Genomic DNA, 22,293 nt, shown 5'->3' on the forward strand with positions numbered 1-22,293 from the left:
TTCTCTGTAGAACTTCAGTTTGTTTTGTAGTTCATTGCTTCTATTGATTCTGTTTGAAATGCAAATAATGACAGAAACATAGGCCAGCAGCTGCAGCTCTGAGACACTCACTCCAAATGTAAATGTGACACACACTGGGATTAACCCCCTGTCCTTGTGGCCTGGAGGGGTTTTGTCAGGAATAAAGCAAGCAAGAGCTCCCAGGAGCTCAGGGAGTGAGCTGGAAGTCACACTTGAAGGAAACCAAAAGTATAATTTTGACCTTTGTTACTGAAAATAAAGATTGCAAAGCTGCTCAAAGGTTTTAACTAAACATATTTTAATTGAAAATGCCCTTTCAATAGAATTCACATTTTGATAAAATGTCTTGGTTTTTTTTTATGGGCAGGATTTTTCACATGCAAGCAAACATGTAATATCTTACCTCTTTTTTGTTGCCCCCCACAATTTCCAAATTGAAATTGTGTAAAAAATTATTTCCGTTTAAAAGCTTTTATCAAAAAAGCATAAGACTGGCTTTATCAGGGACATTTTCACAAAGGTCTCCTTTCCCTTAGTGTATTCCGCAGTGGGGTAAAAGGAGGAAGGTCTCCACAGCTGAGGCACGAGCCCTTATCCTGGCCATAAGCAGTAGTGATAGCTGTGGCCGGCTGTGCTGATGCTGCCCATGTCCACTCTGCTGGGGGACTGACAGGTAGAGAATGTTCTGGATGTCCTGGATGTCTCCTTAGCCTCAGCACACCTAATGCATGCTGGGCTCACGGGCAGCTCATGCTGCTGTTGTGTTACTTGTTTATATTGCATGTTTGTGTCAGTTCGCTTACCTCTCATGTGAGTTCTTGTCTGTGAAAATTACAATTGGGACAGAAAGAAAGCAAGGATCAGGAAGAGAAAAGAATGAGTGAAGAAATGAGGGCAGTTTTGTAATTTATCAGCACAAACATATTTAAAATTTTGTGATGCTGGTGGTGCAAAGGAGATAAAATTCCATGGTGTGAAGTGGGACAGGACACCTCATCCTCATAAGAAGGTCAGAGAGCCAAACCTGCCCAGGAGATCTGGTTTCTTACTGCTTCCCTATTTCCTTCCAAGCCACCAGGAGCCGCATGTATCCAGCAATGGATTTGGCCAAATGAAGACAGATTTGCAAGCCATCAGACTACTTCAGTGGTGCAATTTGTGTGACTGGTGTTCACATCTTGGGTTTATGAATAGGAAAGATTCAAACACTGGAATTAAGTTGCTCATAGCCAGAATTAAGACCTTTTGTGTTTCAGAAGGGTTTAGAATTTATTGCCACACAAACTGTGGAGATGTACTGCAATCTGTAATTTAAATTTAAATGAACCTCTTGTTTAATATATTATCTGATGGTGAGATAAGAAATGAATGTTTTTCTTGGAGGTGAAAATAACAGAAAGAAAGGCACTATAGAAACTGTAAGATTGCATATGGATGAAGAATGGCATATACAGTAAGTCTGATAATAGTGGAGTAGATAGTACCCAGATACTTGAAATGGGTGAGCATAACAATGTTGGCATAGACCAACATTCAGAGAAAATGAGACTGAAGCACCATCATCACAGATATGTTAATACATAGGAATGTTAATACACAGAAGTCAAATGAGGGAAAAGAGAACTGCATCAGTGTAATTAGAACATAAGGTCAGACCTACAAATTTATTTTTTGCTCATGCACTTGGTGTGCATATACAATTGATGTGACTTGTAAACTGACATAGGCTCTGAAGATATAAATGAGTCCTTAATGTTTTTAGAACTCTCCTTTGAGTCAGATGAATATGATAAGATATTTGTGAGAGTTTCTTGCATTAAATGAAATATTGCAATGCCAGTGGAATTTTCAGTATCCCTGAGTAAATGAAAGCAATTAATAGAATTCAAAGGAGAGTTGCATGGGATGTTTTATAAATATTTTTAAATAAGAGCAAACATGCTAAGTCTTTATAATATAAAGTATAAGTCCCCATGCTTTCACCTCAGTGAACAACAGGGATTTGTTTGAAGTTGCAGATCAAGATCTAATACTCACAAACAGCAAATAGATTAAATCTATAAACAATGAGAGCTATGCCAAAGAACATGTGGTTTTGTTCTATAACAAAAAAGTCCAAGGACAGTCTGCAAATTAGTGTGCCAGTTTTCTGAAGATTCTTTCATATAATTTTTTTATTCTTTGGCATATAAAAGAGGAACCTTTCCCTCAGCCATAAATATTATTATGAGGGTTTTATTGATGAACAAATCAAATATTAGTGTCATACCAGACAATATTTTTGCTTGGAAACTTGATTGGACTATATTCCATGCTTCATTGTCACTTAAAAACAACAGCACAGGCAGTCTCTCACATTATTTGGAGAAAAGAGGCCAAAGAAGACCTTTGGAAATCCAGCAATCTTGCTGACACCCTCAAAGTGTGAATTAAGAGATACTAGGGAGGGGGTCAGAGACATTGTTTTGAAATCTAAATCTGATTTATTTATACCCTTTTAGAGATTTCCTAAAGCACTGGAAAGCATGGGTCTGGCCCAACAGGTTTTTCCTGGAAGCAATGAGGAAGTAAATTCACCTCAGCAAATCTGCTGATTGTCACAGAGGGTGGGTCCCAAAACAGGGGAGCAATCTCCCTGTGGATTCCTAATGGACACTCTCCTGAAAGTACCGAAGACCCCTCTTGTCTGGGTGGTACCTGCTGTCATCAAGGGTGATCTTACTGTGTTTGTAAAATCCCCATGGCATGCAGATGAGTAAATGGGTCTTCTTCTGGTTCTGTCCTCTTAACTGGGTGTATACAAGCAGCTTTAGGATAAGCGCTGAATGTTTCCAGCACTGCAGTCCTAGTGAAAGGATAAATACATGGATTTTTTCATTTTCTTTTTCTTAGCTACGTGCAGAAAATATATAAACCTCTTTATGGACACATACCATCTCCTACCCCATGCCTACCAGCAGTCATATTCAGTTTTAACTTTAGCATTCATAAAAAATGAATGAAATTTTGCCCAGTCACCTATTAAAAACTGAGTAGCAGCATATGGGATTTAGCCACCTGGGTAGGCTTTTGTGGGGACAGCCACTGTAACCAATGGCTCTTTTTGTAAACCTGGGAATTTACGTTTTGTGGCTGTTTAAAAATCAGCTGTTTCAGTGCCAGTTCTCTTGCAAATGAGGAAGGTACAGGTTATCTGGGTTGGGTGAGGTTTTCATCAGTCTAGGTAGGACTGCATAGAAGTGAGGGGGGTGGGATATGGAGCACATCCTGTGACAGAGTGTGAGCTAGAAACTGAATGACAGTAATTTTATGTATCAGCTGGGGATAAAACAAAACCTGAATAAAAACCTGTGCAGTGACTGTACTTTGAAGAAGAGGTCTCCAGAAATGGTCATTAGGTTAAGGAAGGCAGGCAATATAGAATACTCAGATAACACAGTGAATCTCACCCTTTGAGCAAAAGTGGTGTTTCTTTTTGCCCTGCCACCTGTGCAGACCTAGTGCATACTCTTCACTGTAAGACAGGTAGAGTTTGAGGCACATGCATTCTGAATTTGTACAGTGCTTGAGTTCCCTAAGGTTACTTTTATACTTGACTTCATTTATTAATCATGTATTTGTCTGTTCTCGGAAAATACACAGTGGTATACCATCATATCTGAGTCAGGAAGATGTTTTTCTGTTGCTTTTTCTAGAGGTCTCCTTCAAAGTATGTTGAAATGGACCTCCTTTTGTGCATGCCTATCCAAGGCCACGCTGTTAAATCTTCTTAATATCCTCATGGAGTCTTGCCAAATGGTACAAATTTCTCACTTTTGCCACTTTATATTCTGCAGAATTTTTGAGGTGAAAGCCTACAGGAATTTTTGAGACTTAGATAAATCCTAATGTAGATTATTGATATTCATTATTGATAGATAATTTATACTTTCAATTTTTCCACAAAACTATCATTTATCTACCAAATTTACCACATTGTCTCATTCTCAACTATGTGAGAGCTGAGCATTTTTTCAATGTTATCTGGATTTTGTCCTTTAAGAAACTCCCAAGACCTGTTCTTTTTTCTGGCTCTTGTGTTCCCCAGTTGTTTTTTGTTTTGTTTTGTTTGTTTGTTTGTTTTTATCAGGGAGATACATCATTAGATAATTTCAACAGTATGACCCTTGGGGCTACAGGTGAGAGCCTTCAGACTTCAGAACTCCAGAAGCACATTTTCAGGTGTAGTCTGTGCACAGAGGCAAAGTCTGAAGCTTGCTGGGGAGGAGCCCAAAAACTTAAATCCTCTGATTTAAATAGAACCTTTATATCTCCAGTATTCACACTGTATTGCTCAAGAGATACCACTTAAATAAATTGTCTGTGTCCTTATGAAATCCCCTGGTGGAATATGGACACAAGACATCTTTTAAAACACATGAAATGGAAGAACTGTATTTTAATTGCTTTATGCCTGTAAAATCACATCAGCTCTATTAAAAATACTCTCTCAACACATTTATAGATTTCAATTTGGACACTTCGAAATGTGTTGTCTTGGCAGTCCTTTGCTGGAGGCTACTTGGTATCAATTAACAGATGTGATTAGAAATCTGAAATTTGTTTAAAAGGTTGGTGATCACCATTCTTTATGTTTTAACCCTAAGTTTTCTAGGTTTCAGATACAGAAATGGGAGTTGCCAGAGGTAATTTTTTTTCACAGCATGATGTGTCATCTGTATGATGAAACCAGCTTTAATTATTCAGTTGGTGCTTGCAAACAGTTGCTTAGTGACTGTGTCCTTTCTGTTCAAATCTGCAGTAAAACTCATTTGCATGCTAGGTCACTGGCTGTTTTAAGTCAGCATGACCCTGCTGATTTAATTGGTATACACTAAGAAAACCTAGTTAAAAATGCCTTTGTAAATTTAATTCTTATCTTCTACAATACTTACAGACAAGACAATGCTGACCAATAAAAGCGACATCTTGTGTATTTTTCAGTATCCTACTTTGTCTTTTACACATGTGATTATTTTCACTGATAGTTCTCCTGAAGAGTACTTAAAATCAGCCCTGCAGCAATTTTACTTTTGGAAAGGACTAGGTGAAGCTGATCAAGTAATCATTTGGTAACTCAAGAAGACAAGCCTACATGAAGTTTGCCCTGGAAAGCATCACAATATATTAATTCATAACTAAAAATCTTTGTATTTGAACCCATGTTTCTTTGAAAAAACACACTTTTTTCACAAGGCTCTGTCCTTCAATTAAAAATATGCAAACTGAAAATAAAAACACATGTTCTTCTCAGTGGGAGAGAAAGTGTAAGGAGTCTAGAGCCATAGCAGCTTACAGATTAGTCTCCCAAGAAGAGCCTGGTCTATGCATGTATTGTGAAAGCAGCTTTCTACTTACAAGGCACCAGGTGGTCACCTATGGTTGATCTAAGAACCAAACACCGCCACAAATGCTATTAGTAGTGGGTAATGAGATTAATTCCCCATAGTATTTGCAATATCCTTGAGGGTTTTTTTTCACTGAAGCAGCATAGGGCTGATAGCACCCTTTAGACAATGAAAGAGTTTAGTCTTTGTTGTATGCACATAATTCTCATTGGCATTAACAGGAGTTAAGCGTGCACAAAAAAGGAAGAATAAAGCTTGGAAGTTTAAGCAATCTTAGTATGATAGAGGTTTCCAAGAGTTTCACAAGGACCAGGTGAAAATTGTATGACTATTCCTACTGGGTGATATTAAGTATTTTCAGAGATTTGTGTTTTTGAGGCATAAAAGGTGATTAAGGGCTCCAAAATAACAATGAAGATTAAGTAAAAGGTAAGAAGACTTAGCTGCAAGAGACAGAACTTAAGGCAGAGCTCATATTTAATTAAATGTTTTGCTTTCTGTGACAGAGTGAGATTTTGCTTTTTTCATTTCATTTTCAACTAGTTTTGATATGTGCTGAGCATTGTCATGGCCTGTCTGGAAGTTTCATGGATCTTTATCAGGTTGGAGAGGACACAGTTCTCCACAGCAGTTCTTGCATATACAGGAGTAAATGGTTTTGCCAGGTGTGAGTTCTGTTTCCTCCTGTAAATGCTTTTTGTAAATGCTTTTGCTTAAGCTTAAGCAAAAAGGATCCTCCCATTAAGGTCTGCAACAGTAGTCATCTCCTCCTCAGCTCGGAGGCTGCCTGAACTATTTCTGGGAGCATAAATCTTCCTAAGAAAAAGATTTAACAAGTTAAACATTTGAGGATTAAAATAGGTGTTTTCAGAGCTAGATCTGTTCCTCACTCATCCTTCTGTACAGAATTTGGTATAGGGAGACAATACAGGGCCAGTCAAGGAATAAAAACATCCAAGCTGATGCTTGTCTGGCCTCTGGAATCACTCCACTATGTCATTTAGAGGACCAGTTTTTGCTGTCACACTTGCTGGTTCATTGATTTCTGGTTTCCAAGTCCTCTGACCTCTTGTTGGTGGCTATTTTTTTCTTGTATCAGTGGAAATGGGCTATCACTATTTCTTATTTATGCATTGCTTTCTGTTGTTACAGTTTCAGCCACTGGTAAGGATAATTGTTTGGTGAAATTTTAAGAAGTTAGGTATGAAAAGACATTGCCTATGCAACACAATGTTTGAATATGGGTTTGTATTTCCTGAAGATAAGTGCTGGCTTTTTGTTTTTGATAAACTGATAAACAAAAAGACTCTACCTGATTTTTAAAATCTAATTAGAAGATAGTATTGTCTTTTTCTGCTTTAAAATGTAGTTCAATTGGTTGTACTTAAACACATCATCCAAAAATTAAACGCCGAAGACTGGAGGGACTACTTTTATGGCTTGTTTTAATTCCAGAAATGAAACCAGAAGAATGTTCCCTTTGTGCTGAAACAGGTGTGCCTTCTCATTTTCTTCTCTGTAAAATCTAGCATTAATTAATAGTATTTGCCTGTACTGTACACAAAGGCAATCGATTTCATATTATATTTGCAGTTTGTATGAAACCATCACAGTGAAGAATCGCACACATTCAGCAAAGAATCAGTGGAGGAAGGGGTTTGGATGTTTTTAAGAGGCTTTCTCTTGTCTCTGCCTTGGGGTGGAACAGTTGCTCTGCTCTTTCAGACCAGGAAAGCATTTGCTGCTAGAAAGGGACAGTGAATTTAATCCAGAAATTGATTAGCAACACTGTTTATATGTAAAGCAGAATAAAAGCTTTGGGCAAGTTTTGCTATGAAGTCGGGAAGCCGGGTGGTTGCCAGGGGAAAAGCTTATACCTAGTTCTCATTAAAGGCTTACAAACAGAGCATCTTGTTATATTTTGTAGTGGTTGCAGACTCAGCGATATTCCACAGCTGGTGAATTAGCTGATAGTAATGCTACATTCAACAGAATTCCAGTTTCCTAAAATGCACAAAAATAAACCCAAGTATTAAAAAAATACAACTTTTCCTCTGTAATACAGCTGTGATGATTCTATGATTTGTTCATGGAATAGCAATAAAGCTGTGATATTACTTGAGGAACAAGAACTTCACAGTTCTTCAAAGAGCTCCACTAGGTAAATTATTTTTAAGGAGATATTTTGACAAACAATGTAGAGGTTTTCTAGTACATAGTAAACATTACAGTACAGGGATCAAGGGTGGATTATTAACTGTGGGGTTTTTTTCCCAAGAAAATATACTGATCCCCAGACCATAGGTAAATTCGAACATAAGTGATCTTAAAATACTGCAAAGTAAAGTGTATAATCTGCAGTGCAAGGCTCCTGGAACAGCTGTAGTGCTTGCAAACAGAATCTGTCATTCATTATTCATGGGCTGTCAAGATGAGGAAATCCATTCTGATTTGAACTAGGAGGAAGAATAAAAATTGTATCTAAACTAGAAATTTTAATAAATACATGGCAAAGAAAATGTGCTCCAGGAAAGGGATGGATTCCCTATGTGTGACAACCTTATAGGTTGTATTGACTTGTCAGATTTTCAACAGGAATGGCAGATGAACTTAAAACTTAATTGCATGTAAGGTAATGATACCGAGACCCAGAAATATTCTCCAGAGGATTCTAATTGGAGCTTTGGGTTTGGTTTCAGCTGCTATAGTGATGAAAACCCATTAGTAAGAAGGCTGCAGCAATTTAGAAACATTAACAGAAACCTTCTGAAGTGATCAAAATTCAGATACTTCTCCCTAAGGAGATGCAAAAGAGTAAAAATGTACTCAGATAGAGATGTCTGGAAAGAGGAAAGGCAAACTTCTGAAATATTTTTTTTCTGAAAAAAATGTATCCCTTTGCAACACATTTTAAATTTACGTCATAGTTTCCCTGATGCTGCTGTGCTCCATTTTCCTTATGAAAGTGGGAGTTGCAGTGAAGTTCAAGGAAGCATCTGCAGAGTGTGCTGCAGAGGAAAGGAAAAAGCTTCCCTCCCCTGGCAGTCAGGATGTTGTGGGCTGAACAGTACAGCCAGGCACTGCAGCACAGGGAAGTAAAGGGAAAGGATGTAAAAAGAAAAGGTTTTAGTAATAGCAACATTTGAAAGGAAATAAAATAAATTTAACTGAGATTGTTGAGTATTCTTTTGAAATATAAGAAAGGGTCTTGGCTACTTGGTTAAATACCACTAAGGAGAACCATAATTGCTGATATTTCCTAGCTTGATTTCAAAAGCAGATCTTTATAATGAAAGAACCATTTCCATCCATCAGTGGCAATATTCCTATGGAGTACACTTGGATTTGAGGTAGATGCTAAGATAGTTAATGGAGATTGGCATAATCAGACTTTGTTTTAAGAAGTAATTAAAATAAGTCCGCTAGTTTTGTTGGTTGGGTTTGGTTTTTTCCCATAAAAAGCAGCCCTTAGAAAAAGTGCCAAGCATGTTTGGTGGAAAAAACCTGCTTAGCACCTTGAACAGCCCAGTAAATAGTTTTCTCTGTAATGTGAATATACCGGTCACTTGGTAAAACAAAAGAACACTTATGCTTCTAACCAGTCCTGTGAATTATGAGATATTATGTGTTCAATAAACCATGAAGTATGAGATAGGGGTATTGAGAAAGAAGTAGATTTTTCCTAAATTAGATTTTATTTGGCTATTTGACAATTGAGATGTGAGAGATACCTTTCTGAATAACTGACCAAAGTTAAATATCGCATTGCAGTAATTATTTTAAATAAGTTATACTGGGAAGTGGTCTGCTCTGCTCAGGATAATTTTAATCCCTTGGTCCAAGATGTTTTCCAGAATTCAAAGAAGAAATTTTCCTTCATTCTAGACAGAGAGGGTTGTGGAAGAGGTCTGATGTTGCGCACTTCTCCTTCTCTCCCTGGCTAGTAACCCTCCCAAATGCAGTTTCAGTTGAGGACTTTTATTGACCTTCAGGACTCATGAGTCAGCTCTGCATTGCTGCAGTCTCCCATCACGGTGTGTGTTGGCTGCCAGTTTCTATGCAGTGCTAGGGCACTGTGCTGTGCTGCTGAAAGATAAATCTCCAACTGAGCTCTGCAGTGCATCCTAGAGCAATGCTATTTTCTATGTAATTCAGATTTAAGGATAGGAGGGAGATTAATGAGAGACAATGAAAAAGCCTAAAAATATAGGGCTGACCATGGTATATGTGCCATTAACTTATTATCTTGCTCTTAAGAGCTTCTTAAGATTATTACTTCTGTAATCTAGAGATATGTAACTCAAGACGAATGCTCAGAGAAAATCTCACTTTTACTTACCTGCTTGCCTCTATTTTGTGACATGCAGAATCTGCAAGAGGAAAAGATGAAATTGTTTGGCTTTTGTCTAGATAGTTCCAGACAAATTCCTTGCAAAGTTCACTGGATGTTGTTTTCTGTTGCAGTTTGAAGCTAGGGTTTCAAGGTCTGCAGTGATTACATTGTTAGTGTTAAATAATATCAATATCTTAACAGTCAGGGAAGTAGTTTATAGAGGAATTTCAGCTCTGGGAAATAGCTAACGGGGTCCATTAAGTAAAAAATCCATTATGTGTAGCTTAGCTTTTTAAATAGTCAGTATTCTCGAAAACACGGAATTGTGATGTACTTGCAGAGCCAAAAGGATTGTCTAGCTACAACACTCTAGTTGTCTTCAAAAGCTTCATGTTTCTGTTTCCATATGACCCTGGAAATTTCCCTACATGTATTTTATGGGATTAAAATTCTGTCACACTTATCAGATCTGTTCTAAAGATAAAATAAATTGTAGTTGTTTAGAGATCACAGTGTCTATAGAGTTATATCTACAAAACCAGTATGTGGAAATATTCTACAACACAATTAATATATTTCAGGAAGCCTCTCTGAAACTGTGAATATTTTGGAGGAAGATCTTAAATTTAATTATGTGGAGCATTAATAAATGCTATATGTTACCTTGAAAATAATGGAAAATGCTTTATAATTCATATAGAAAGGATCAAAGGGCAAACCAATTATGAATTGAGCAGTTCTCTAGCATCTCTGAAACTGCATGTTTCAAGGTTAGAGGAGTGATTCATGAGGGAGATAGTGGCTTCAGGTAAGTGAATTCGTGGTGAAACCCCATGTCAGACACTTGAGTTGGAAAGAGGTGTTGTCTACTCAAAGCTGCACTGACTACAGCCATGATGTTGGTTAAGGCAGTTCTTGGCTAGGAACATTGCATAGCCCTCTAATAAACCCCCATCACTCATCTCTTTCTGCCCTGATGTTGAACTACTCCGTTCTCTAAACACTCCTCTTCTTCCTCTTTCTGTAATCACAGAAGATCATTTCTTGGAGTAGGATTATAAAGCTGCAGGCTTCTTTTGGAAAGCATAATTCCAGGTGTTCCAGTTCATATTCATGTCCTGTGCTTGCTATCCTCTTGCTGAAATCACAGTGCTGCTAAATACTTGTGTACAAGTCTACTGGGATTTAAGCTTTACTTGTCGTGTGAGTTGTACATTACACAGGTCAATGAAAGAAGAGAAATTACAGAGTTCAGAGACAGCCATGAAGGACTGTGGCATCATATGAGAAAGCAAAGACTGTTGCCACAGTTCTGTTGTCTCTACAACTGGTTAGGATATTGAATGTTTTCCCCAGAAAGATAAAATCTTTTGTATTGGGAATAATTGGTTGTCATAGGAAATCAAATTGATTTCCTAATCCAAGAGGTACTCCAACAATCAGATTGCCACGCATTTCACTAGGAGGCTGGTCTTTTTTTCCATTGGTAATGAATTTTAATGCTCCACAGCAGTAATTTGTCACTGAACTAATTGAATAAATTGATGCTGTTGACTGACTATTTAGTATATTTTTTCTTAAGCAAAGTTGAGGGTGAACCCATTTATTGGGCATTGGATTCCACTAGTGTTGCAAGTGCAGCATATAAACAGCAAGTGGGGTTTTTTGGACTCTGATTTTATTGAGGTCTTCAGAAGTATTGGTTTTAAATTTCACGTCTTTCCAGACACTCAGTGAAATCAATAATGAAATCCCTAGGGTACTTGGTTCAATTTTCTCTCTTTTGGGAGATAAATCTATTTTAGTAGACATTAAAATTATAATATGTAAACTTTTCTTGTTATTTTACTCAGACTTATTTGCTTCAACTTTTCAGGGTAGTCTTTGATTTTTAATGCTTTAGAAGTCCATAGTGTCCTGAAACTGTCAAATATCAAGAATTATGTGAGAAATACCATTTTCCGAAGGTGAGAAATGAGAGTTGAGAGTACCAATTTGCCCAACACTAATAGGTGGGAGTAAAAGGGCAGTTTGCTTCTACTTGATAAATTTTGACAGAAGATTAGATGCCACACAAAGTTGGCAGACATGGAAGAAATCAATATTTAGTGTGGAAAGATGACACAATTGTTGATCAACAGGGTGTGAAAAAGGTGATGTAATGTCTTGGATTAATTTCAGGATATTTCAGGGTGGATGGTCTCAGAGCAGTGAGGTCCCTGCAATCACTTGTACTGCTTGCAACAGCTCCTAGCACAGCTCAGTTCATAGGTCTGCAAGTATTAGAGAATAAAGTTTGAGGCAGAAAATATGAATCCAGCTATGAAAATTAGTGCAAATAGGTCGACTTGCATTTTCTCACTGCTGTCTAAGAGTCCTGAGCAAGGATTGTTTAACTGGGTTTGAGTACAGTAACCGGAGGCTGAATCTTGCAGTCACTGTTCAGACTGCATAATCATCTTCTGTCTAGCCTCCCACTTTCAGGACTCCATTATTATCTGAAGGTATAAACCTTAAAGAGATCTGACAGATAAGGACTTATCCAAAAACAAAAATGAAATTGTATGCAACAGGCTTTATTTCATTAAATAAATCTGAGCTTAAAAATGAAGAAATACAATACAGGAGGATGCAGAACATATTGCCTCTGAGGACTTGCAGTTAATAAATTGTTCCAAGTCAGATGTGGGTAGGAAGAATGTTTAACTATCATCACCAGGCTACAGCTGAACCAAATGAAATTCAAACATCAATTCCATTTATGCGGGGACAGGGAGAAAATAAACTAGAGATTTATGCTTTCTGGATAGTCACAACACAGTTCAGCATTCCAGCTGATCAGATGCAAGAAAGATTAACCTAACTTTGCAGAGATAATGCATAATTCCCCATAAAAACCATGTAACATTAGATATGAATCTGAACCTACCATCATGTCCAGAGCAAGCAGGTTTAAATGATGGCAAGGAAAATAGTCACATTTTGCAGTTAGTGTCATTCTTCCAAATCTTTGTCTCCATCATAGGGCTCAGCAATTTTAACTCATTATTAGATTTGTTCACAGCTGTCACATCAGCTCGGCATCCTAGCAGGATTTTATTTTCACCTAGAAATGTGTAAAATATTCTGATATTCATACATTTATAGGAGTTATAGCTGGAAAAGAAATTATTACGCCTTCCTAGATGACAGCCTAAATTTAAGAAGCCATTGGGCTGAATTGAGCCCTGGAGGCAGTGAATCCGTCTTCTCTGGCATAAATGAAGTTATGCCTATGTTATGCACACCCCATTGTGTCAGCTAGTTACAAGGCTGAATGATTGCCCTCCACAGGCCCTGGCATCACCTGCAGGGCTTTCAGACCTTTTCTGAAGGAGCTTTGTGAAGTCCTGTTCTTGTAGTCCAGTCCCTGGATATTAGACAGCTATTTCTTCATCAAGTCTGGAAATCATTTTCTTCTTACTTGCAGATACAGAACGCCAGAGTTTTACAGCATCAAAATTTGCTTTGGTGACTCTGTAAAATCACAACTTTTCTCAGTGCTGGAAACTTAGCTATTTCTCCAGCTTGCAGTTTGGTTCAGCAGGAAGCTTAGCATGCTTTGGTATCCCATTCTCAACAAAGAAGTTGAAGAGGATGGAGTGCTCCATATCATTTATGCAAGATTTCTTCAGATAATTGATAGTCTGCTATAAAAGGGTACCTTGTTACTTTATCTATGGTCTGAAATTGTTGTGCAGTGTTGTGCCTCCAGGTAGATAGGGGCTGGTCACAATTACAGTATTATGTGACAATTTATACCCTTTGATCCTTGCATTAAAAACAAGGAAAAATAGATTTGTTCAGTTAGTACAAGACATAGCAACCATCAGATGATCAGTTGTCCAGACTCTGAGTGCTCTGTTGATAATATAGAACAACCACAAAGAACCCAAAGTTAATATATCTGATTTTGGAGGACAAATTTGAAGTCCAGACTAGAAATAGCAGATGAAATAGTGAGCGGTTTGAAGTTACTTAAAATGTATGAGTTATTAGATTACTGTGCTGGGGATATGATAACCTTCCAATAACCTTCATCAGACATGGTAAATCTGAAACAGATTGCAGTTGAGATGATTCTTGAACATCAGTTATTGCTTCCCAGCATGGTGGCTCACAAGCTCCAGTACTGTTTTTCAAGAGGCTAAGCTTCCCTTAGGATTTTACGGATGGATGTTTTATGGTTTATTTTGGAGAATTTATCCCCTCAATGTCTGGGAATTCTTCCGCAAGACCAGGCGCAGCTGGGGGGCCCTGGGCATTGAAGCTCCTTACAAGTGCAGAGCCCTGCAGGTTTCTAGCTGCAGAGAGGTCCCTGCATATTCACGGTGTGTGGGAAGTTCCCTCAGCCAGCCTTGCAGGCTGTGCCGTCTGTTAATGCCACCCAGCACGGTGGCTGACGTCACGCTGCCACAGTCATGTCTTCTGGCAGTGAAACGAGGCTTTGGAGTTCTTTACAATGAGAAATGAGAGATGTTTAAAGTTGCCAGAGAAATGTGTTTGAATGCCAGATCAGGTTACCAATTTCAGGGAGAAGGCATACTTCCAGGGAGAATACTCCTTTTACCCTTTCTGCCAAGAATGACAGCAGGAAGGATTTGCCTGCTTCCTCTGTGTTTACTTTGTGGAGGAATTGTATTGATAGGGAGTAAGTGAATGTTGATTTCTACCTGGAGTGACAGGAGAAGCTGGTGGAAACTCCTCTATTGAGTAGTGTGTTACAGCAGGCACACCCATGGCCTGGGTTGCACAGGCATGCCCAGGAAAAGTGTGGCAGTAGAGATGCTTGGTTAAACAAAACTTGAATGAGGACTTGATTTCTTTCCTTTGCCATTCATTTGTACTTTGTGTTTGCACAAATTTACATGGTTACTGTTAAAAATGTCTCTCATGTTCATGCTGCTTGATTGGCCTGACTTGACTGTGTAAGTTAAGAAAACTGTTCTGTCACTTTTCTAGGAAACATGACTAACACCAACCCCATCTCAATAATCACACAATAGATTTGATTGATATTTGGATGAGTAGGAGGGGCATAAGGATCCTATGGCCATAGAAACTGGGTTGATGAGTGCAATTTTAAGCAAATTTCACATGCTATTTACTTCTCTCTGTTCTTGTTCTGAATCAACAGGTGCCAGACTCTTTGCTCATATCAGTCTTTAATTTGAAGCTTTAATTAATAAAGATAAAAGATAGGCAGATACTTGGATTTCTTCCAAACACAAACAATATTTATATATTAAAGTCTTTAGAAGGGGCTTTGACTTGCTTCCTAGAAACTATAAGCAGGTAAAATCCATCTACCCAACCACTTCCATGCAATGAGGAAGTATCTTCCTTCCTTCCTTTGTCAAGTCATAGAAATTATCGGTCATATGTAAAGAGAGGCTGCAAAAATCCAGTAAAGCAACCCCAGATGTACACAAGTCTCAGGTTCTCCCACTCACATCTGTAATTTAATAAGTCACAGTCTCTTACCAGTTTATGAGGTGCTGTTGCTGCTTTCTGCTCCCACACTGTGATAGTTAATTTCTGTCTGATAAAACCATTCCCGTGGGAATGAGCTGAGCATCTCAGGATATCAATCTGGGCAGCAAGCCTGCATTACTCTTACAAAATTGCAAATAGTTTTTCCAAGTCTCCCCTATTTGTCAAGCGGTGACATGGGACCATGTTACTGACATCAGCAAGTAGCTGCAAACTTCCCAGATGTTCCTGGGATGGGAGCCCTCATAGTGACTCACAACCTGCCAGCGCCAGGTCCCCACCCTGTATGGTAATCAGTAACATGTTTATCCCAAGGAGCTGAAGAGGGAGACAGTCACATGTGCATCTCTGAGTGGGCACCATGCACGTGGTGCAGACAACTTGCCTGCCCCTGGAGATCAGTCTCAGGGCCCATGAACCCACACAAGCACCAGAATAGGGTGTCTGGTAGGATGTAAGTAACCACCACTGGTGTTGGTCAGCAGGAGTTGTGGTTGTGACTCCTCAGGTAAAATCCTTCCTAGCTACACAGACACACGACTTGGAGCAGCTTCAGTTAAGTCCAAAGTATGTGCTTTGAGCCCGATGAAAGAAATGTGCATTTTTGACTAACTTTGCATGTGGCTAATTGCATTTCTTTTCTACCTGTGTTTAATGTGTTCATGTCTAATGATACATGAACCTTAGTCTAGCCTGAAGCAAAGTATGTGCTCAGTGTCACCAACTATTACGCAAGAAATTTCAGTGTCTCCTAAAGGGTTCCTTTCCTTTCCTTAATGATAAGATTCAATAAACTCTGCCTAATCTCTTAATTTAAGGGAAATCTGTCAAACAACTAAAATATCAGAGCATGGAGCATCTTCTGAAGGAGTCTGCAGTAACAGAACCATCTGGATGTTTTATTGACTGCAGCTTTATATGTGCATTTCTGATAGGCAAGGAACCAAAACTAAAATGAATTGCAAAGGGTAATATCAGAACTGGGTGTTGCAGAGGGAGTGAAACTTGCCCTCTTCCCCTTTTGTAATATATAATTTGGATCCTTCTTTCAAGGAAGCATAGCAGAAAGAATGTATGTTAAGAAAACTGGGTTTCTTCAAACAAAGTAGATATTTATCCTTAAGTTTCTAGGCACTGTCATGCATAAGAGAATAGATTACAACCCTATCTCACATTTTACTTGAGAACACTATTTCCCTTCTCCATCACTTTCTATCATTTGGGTGTATGCTCACATGCTTATAAATGTAGAGATTCCCCAGAGCAGCAGCGACAGACGCAGCACAGTGGGAGCTCAAGGGGCAGGGAGGAGGAGGAAGGTGGGACTGGTGCAGGCAGGTCAGGGAGGAAGGAAGGCTGGGGCAGGTAGGGCAGCACCAAGCCTGCCCCAGCCAGGGACACTGTGGGAATGGCTGGCTGCCCTTTCTCTCACACAATGCTCTCAGGCATGTGGAGCTCCTTTCAGCCTGACTGTCCTCAGCCTTGTTAATTTACGTCTCTTTACAGGGGAGGTTTTCTAAGTTGGCAAATAGGTCTGTGTCCCTACTCCTTTTTAAGCCTAATTAATTATTTTAATTGATTAATACTGCACCAAGCAGTTTGCTCAGAAGGGATGGCTCTTCTGGTTTTTTGGACTAATTACCAGTCTGGATTTCTGAATGACAATCCAATGCTAATTAATCTCACTGCAATTCTCACAGAGAGAGACCCTGATAAGAACTTGCCAATTAACATAAGTGGTGGGGGGGAATCAACAGTTCTATTTTGTTTCTCTGGCATTCACTCCCAGTCAGATGAATGTCACTATTAAATACAGAGACAGAGTTAGTATGAAAGCCAGTAGGCTGTGAGGCTGCTCCCAACTTGCCCAGACTTCGCTAATTCAGGATGTAGATGTTATTTTTATGCCCTGTCACTGTTGTTGCTTGACATTGCTTGCTATAGCTTTTGTAAGCAGGAGTGAGATAAAGTAGGGCAGCATGGCAAATGTCTAACCATCCCCACAGGGAACTTTTTGCAGTGTCCCAATGTTAATCAATACCAGTGGAAGGCTGAAGGGAGCATTTTGGCAGCATGGGTTCTAGTTTTCACTTGATTTGTCAGGGCCAGATGCTCAGCTGATGATGGTTACTCCCTTACCTGCACCAGCTCTGTGAGAACAAGGTGAGTTATAGGTAGTCCTTCAGACAGGTCAGCCAGAAGGCTGTCACACAATGAGATACACTGCAAACTCTTGCAAAGTCCTGGTCTATACCGCAATGGTTGAATTTAATTTTTCTTTTTTCCTCTCTGCACTTGCAGGTCAGAAGATTCTTCACCACAGAAGTGATGTCTTAGAAACTGTAGTCCTCATCAATCCCTCAGATGAAGCAGTTAGTACTGAGGTAAGTAAGAAATACTTTGTTGAACATGTCATGAAAGCTCCACTACGTGGACATGATGAGGGCACTGAGGCAGATGTAGTTGAGGTGATTATGGAGCATCAGTCACTGCCTGCCAGCTTAGAGGCTGACAAACTCAAATACTATTTTTCAAAGTCTTAGCAGATGATTAGAGCAGGTCCTGACTGTGAATGAAAGGGTATATTTGGAATAAATATAATGAAAAATGTCACCCATCCCTTGATCTTTTCCTGGTTTCCCAGACTCCTAACAAATTGTCAGAAGCATGGGACAGAAACACACCTCTGATCCCAGTGTTCCTTTTCTCATAATGCATCAAATTCTCTTCTTGATGGAGTGGAGGCAGCTGTGGTTAAGCTTTTCTTTTGCTTTGCCATTGTTTGGTAGCTCTAGGTGCCTATTTTACATATGAAGAAAGTGTCTGAAGGTGCCCAAATTTGGGTCTGAGAGAATTACCAGCTATGTGGTGATGACTCTAGTTTGATCTATCTGGCCTTCAAAAAGCATGTGACATGATTAGTGAACCCTGGAGAGTGCCCATAAGAGGACTGCCAATTCCTTCTGAACTCAACAGAGTCAAAGAACTGATTGTGTAGCTCAAAGACAAAATTGATTCATTTAGCTAGTGAGAGGGTTGAAATAATAGGGATAATTGCATTGCTGGTCTGTGCTGGGAAGCACTGCCACAGTCTAATTTCTTTTGGGAGATAAAGCAGTTCTGCTGGTGGTCACCGGTGAAAAAACCGTTTTGCTGTCAATTGTTAAAAGATGTTGAACACAAACAGAAGAAAGGTCTCCAAAACAAATGAAGTTTCTGAACCTGTAGAAGTTAAAAAGCCACCTTAGTCAATGGGAACTTAGTTACTAAAATACAGTGCATGAAAATTTCTTACAAGCCATTAGAGGTGCTTGGTAAGGACAAGGGGGTCACCAGGATAGCAACTCTGTGGATTCATTCTGAGTAAAAAGCCCTCAAGTGTGTGCATGTGTGAAGGGGTTGGAAGAGACGAAAAACTGCCAAAAGCTGGGAAATGCTATTTCTGTTACTGCTGCTTGTCATTCCTTTGATGGATGACTACATAGAAGAATATGATCTACACCCATTAATGATTTCTGAACCCTGGGCTTACTCCATTGGCTCTGGAAGATGTTTGGCCATGTTACTGTAAATTTCATCTCACAAAACTGTGGGAAGTGATCTTTGCTTTCATCCTGCCTAACTGGCCCCAGTCAGACAGATGAGACTTAACTTGGCTGGCTAAGCAAGGCTCTGAATAGACACAATTCAGAAAGACACCATCAAAAAGAGGTGGCAGAATTAAATCAGAGGTTGGAGTAGACATTCTCTGTTCACTATGGCAAATAGAACTCAATTTCATATATCAGAGATTTCCAGGGTGGGTCTGGGGGAGACAGAAATATACCATCTGAAGCTCTGACTTCACCTGAAGAGGAACTGGCATCTATTCACTCAGGAAAAAGACAAAACACACAAAGAAGCAAAAAACAAACCGAAGTAAAATAGCAGCATAAAAAAGAAAACCAAGCCAAACAAGAAAACAAAAAAAAATTAGAAAGAAATACAATATACCTCATAACCTGGTGGTAGTCCACACATGACAGTGCCCAAAGCTCCTGTCATGTCCTGTCAAATGCCAAACACCTCCCATAAGAAAGAGGCCCAAAGAGAGAGAGATTGTTGTTTCCTGAAGAAAACCCCAATGAACATTTACTTCCTTTTTAGGAAGTCCCCACTCCATTGCTTTAATGTTCCTGTGACTCTACCATATCATATGTACCATGTCATGGGAAACCACTGATCTGCTGATGTGCTGGTCTCTGTTCTCACTCCATCTTAATCTCTGTTTTGACTGAGCCTACATCCTGCTGTGCACTTTCTTCAACAAGTTTTGAACTTTAACCAGCAGTTAAACTGAACAGAATCATCACCTTGCAGTATTTCTTCTAAAATTAAGTGGTCTTGAAATCAGGAGGCAAATTTCTGGTCATTCTTCAAAAAATCTTATTTGTACCCAGACACAGAATCTATGTGTCTCTTAAGGTCCTCCATGCGTACACATTATGATCTGTAATCTGCAAATATTTATTTACTTTCTTGGCATAGTTTGCTAACTCTGCAGAATGTATTTTATTGTCAATTATTAAATTTGAAGGGGAATTATATGAAAGTCAAATATCAGTGATTTCAGTGATTGACAAGTCAGGAAGTAGTTTTACTGTTGGAAAACCCGATGAGTTTACACAAAAGTCAGACTGATAAGCACTGCTGGCAGCAACAAAAGAAAACTTAGAAGAGGAAGCCAGTTCTGATACAGTTATAATAGAGTGAAAACAGAAGATTTGAGTAAGGCACATCAGACAAATGTTTGCACTTATCTATATTTTTGTCTGAAGTAGAAATAGATACATTAATACAAATACATACAAATCATTGTATTTCTGAATATGTAATTATTTAGTGCAATTAGTGGCACTCCAGCACTAGTCCTATGTTTAATTAAAGGAACTTTCTGCTGCTCAGTATCAGGGTCATTTATTTAACAAAATAAGAGTGAAGACGTGGTTGAATTGGGATCTTCTTTGAGATACATACTCTCCAATGTGTGTTTTCTTGTTGTACTAGAAATGTGAGTTGTTCAGCAGAGATTCAAGTTAAGCCTCCCTGGCTCAGCCTCCTGGCATTCACAAGAGTTGTTTGGAGAATTGATTGCTTAATAATCAATGCAAACCTTGGAAAGAATATCTTGCTAGGAGAGCTGAGCTGATTGTGTCATCTCCATGGAGATGGAGCTTGGGTGCATTATCATGGGGGCTGTCGCAGATGGACTCTGCTCATTTGCTCAATTAGTTTAATATGTGGATAGCCTTGTTCTGAAATTACTGTTCTGGTTTGATTTAATTCTTCCTTAAGAGAGGAATTAGTGCACTTAAAATTCATAGCTTACTATAGACTGAATTGGTATTTCAGTGTTGGGTAAGACTTTTGAAGTATTTGCAAAGCATTTACTCAACATTATAGAATCTTACACAGGTTTTGTTTAGTTTTCTTCCTAAATTTAGAATATACGGCTTTCTCTTAGCATGTACATAAATCTCCCCCTTGGGAGTGGTAAGCAAGAACAATTAGCAGCTGTAGTGAGGGTCAAGTAAAGTAACGAGCGTGTGCTCTTAAATAGTTTACCAAGGTTGTCCTGATACAATTCTGTAAAAGTATACCAAGAACTATACTATGAATAAGTTTGTTGCTAAAATAATGTTTTCTTCGTTCACGTTGTATTCTGTTCTGCTGTTTGCTGGTTTTTTCATGTCATTAATTTGGTTTATTCTTCAGACCTTCTTTCTATCTCCATCTTGCCCCTCCTTTTTTCATGTTTTCCCCTTTCTCTTTGTCTTTTGTAAACAGCAGTGTGACTCCATAATGTTTTGGGAGTCCTGTTCCAGAGACTGGTTGTAAATTAGGAGAAATAAACTCTGTGTTCTCACTAGACTATTGAAACACATGGTCACTCCCATTATTGATGTACTTCTCTTCTTCACTCTAGGTGCGCTTAATGATCACAGATGCTGCAAGGCACAAGCTCCTTGTTCTAACTGGCCAGTGCTTTGAAAACACAGGAGAACTCATTCTTCAGTCAGGGTCCTTCTCCTTCCAGAACTTCATTGAGATCTTCACAGATCAAGAGGTATGTTTTGAAAAGTGTCTTCCATGCATTGTTACTGGCAGAGATTCCTAGGAAGGCTAAAAGTGTCTGTCTTGTTAGAGTTACCATAGGCAGCCTGGTGCTGCTGCTCTTTACTCTTTATTATAGGCTTTCTTGCAAAAAATTTATTTATTTTACTTTAGATTTAATGTAAATTGCCTAACAAAATAATTGAATATTAATTTGGGAAATTAAATTACAACTTCCAGAAAGAAAAAATCAAGGAATCCTTAAAAATTGAAGGAGATAGTCCTGTGTTTAAAATTCACATTTAAGGGGCACATATAACGTAGTCGAATTAAACTTGACACCAGGTTCTTGCCTGTGGCTAATTAGCAAGTGGCATTAATAAGACAGTGTGTTAGAATAACTGTATTTTTTGCACCATCTACCTGCTTAACTTTTTTATAGTAGTGTCTAAAATATGGCCAGTGAATCTGGCTTTTACATACCAAAACGATAAGTATTAAATATACCAGTATTTACCATTTGTTTCATGACTTGTTACTTTGCTCTCTTCCTTAATGCACTGTGTCTGAAAGTTCCCATAGGGCAGGAATCCATAGTAAACAAGCTGTCATACTTCATTTGGCTGCCATATAGAGTATATATTAAATAAACTGTATGGCTGCATCCATACAGATTTAGTTTCCACTATTAATTAGAAGCATGTCAGTAGGCTGAGGTTTGAAAGTTCAGCACTGAAATAGCATAGTTTGCATGAGCTCTAGTTTGACCTTACTGTATCCATTTGATCTTTCTCAAAGTCTCTTTGTTCAGCAAATGGTTGAGGAGAGAGCTGGATTCCTGCTCCCTGAGACAGTCCTGGGACCTAAAATTCACTGGCACTTCTCAGAGTTACTTTTCTATGAAATTAGAAGCTCAAGTTCCTTATG

At 38.8% G+C, this 22,293-nt stretch overlaps 1 protein-coding gene across 1 annotated transcript in view; it reads left to right on the top strand.

The window, feature by feature from the left end:
- Nucleotides 1–22,293, top strand: part of MAP1B (microtubule associated protein 1B) — a 71,105-nt gene that overhangs the window by 27,572 nt on the left and 21,240 nt on the right. Inside the window, exons 3-4 of the mRNA XM_071425155.1 lie at nt 17,575–17,657; nt 21,239–21,379. Of these exons, the coding sequence (XP_071281256.1) occupies nt 17,575–17,657; nt 21,239–21,379 (224 nt within the window). The remainder of the gene's footprint in view (nt 1–17,574; nt 17,658–21,238; nt 21,380–22,293) is intronic.

This window comes from Agelaius tricolor, unplaced genomic scaffold (assembly GCF_023055355.1).
Source record: "Agelaius tricolor isolate 1412-34295 unplaced genomic scaffold, bAgeTri1.0.p SCAF_4, whole genome shotgun sequence".
NCBI classification, from domain to species: Eukaryota; Metazoa; Chordata; class Aves; order Passeriformes; family Icteridae; genus Agelaius; species Agelaius tricolor.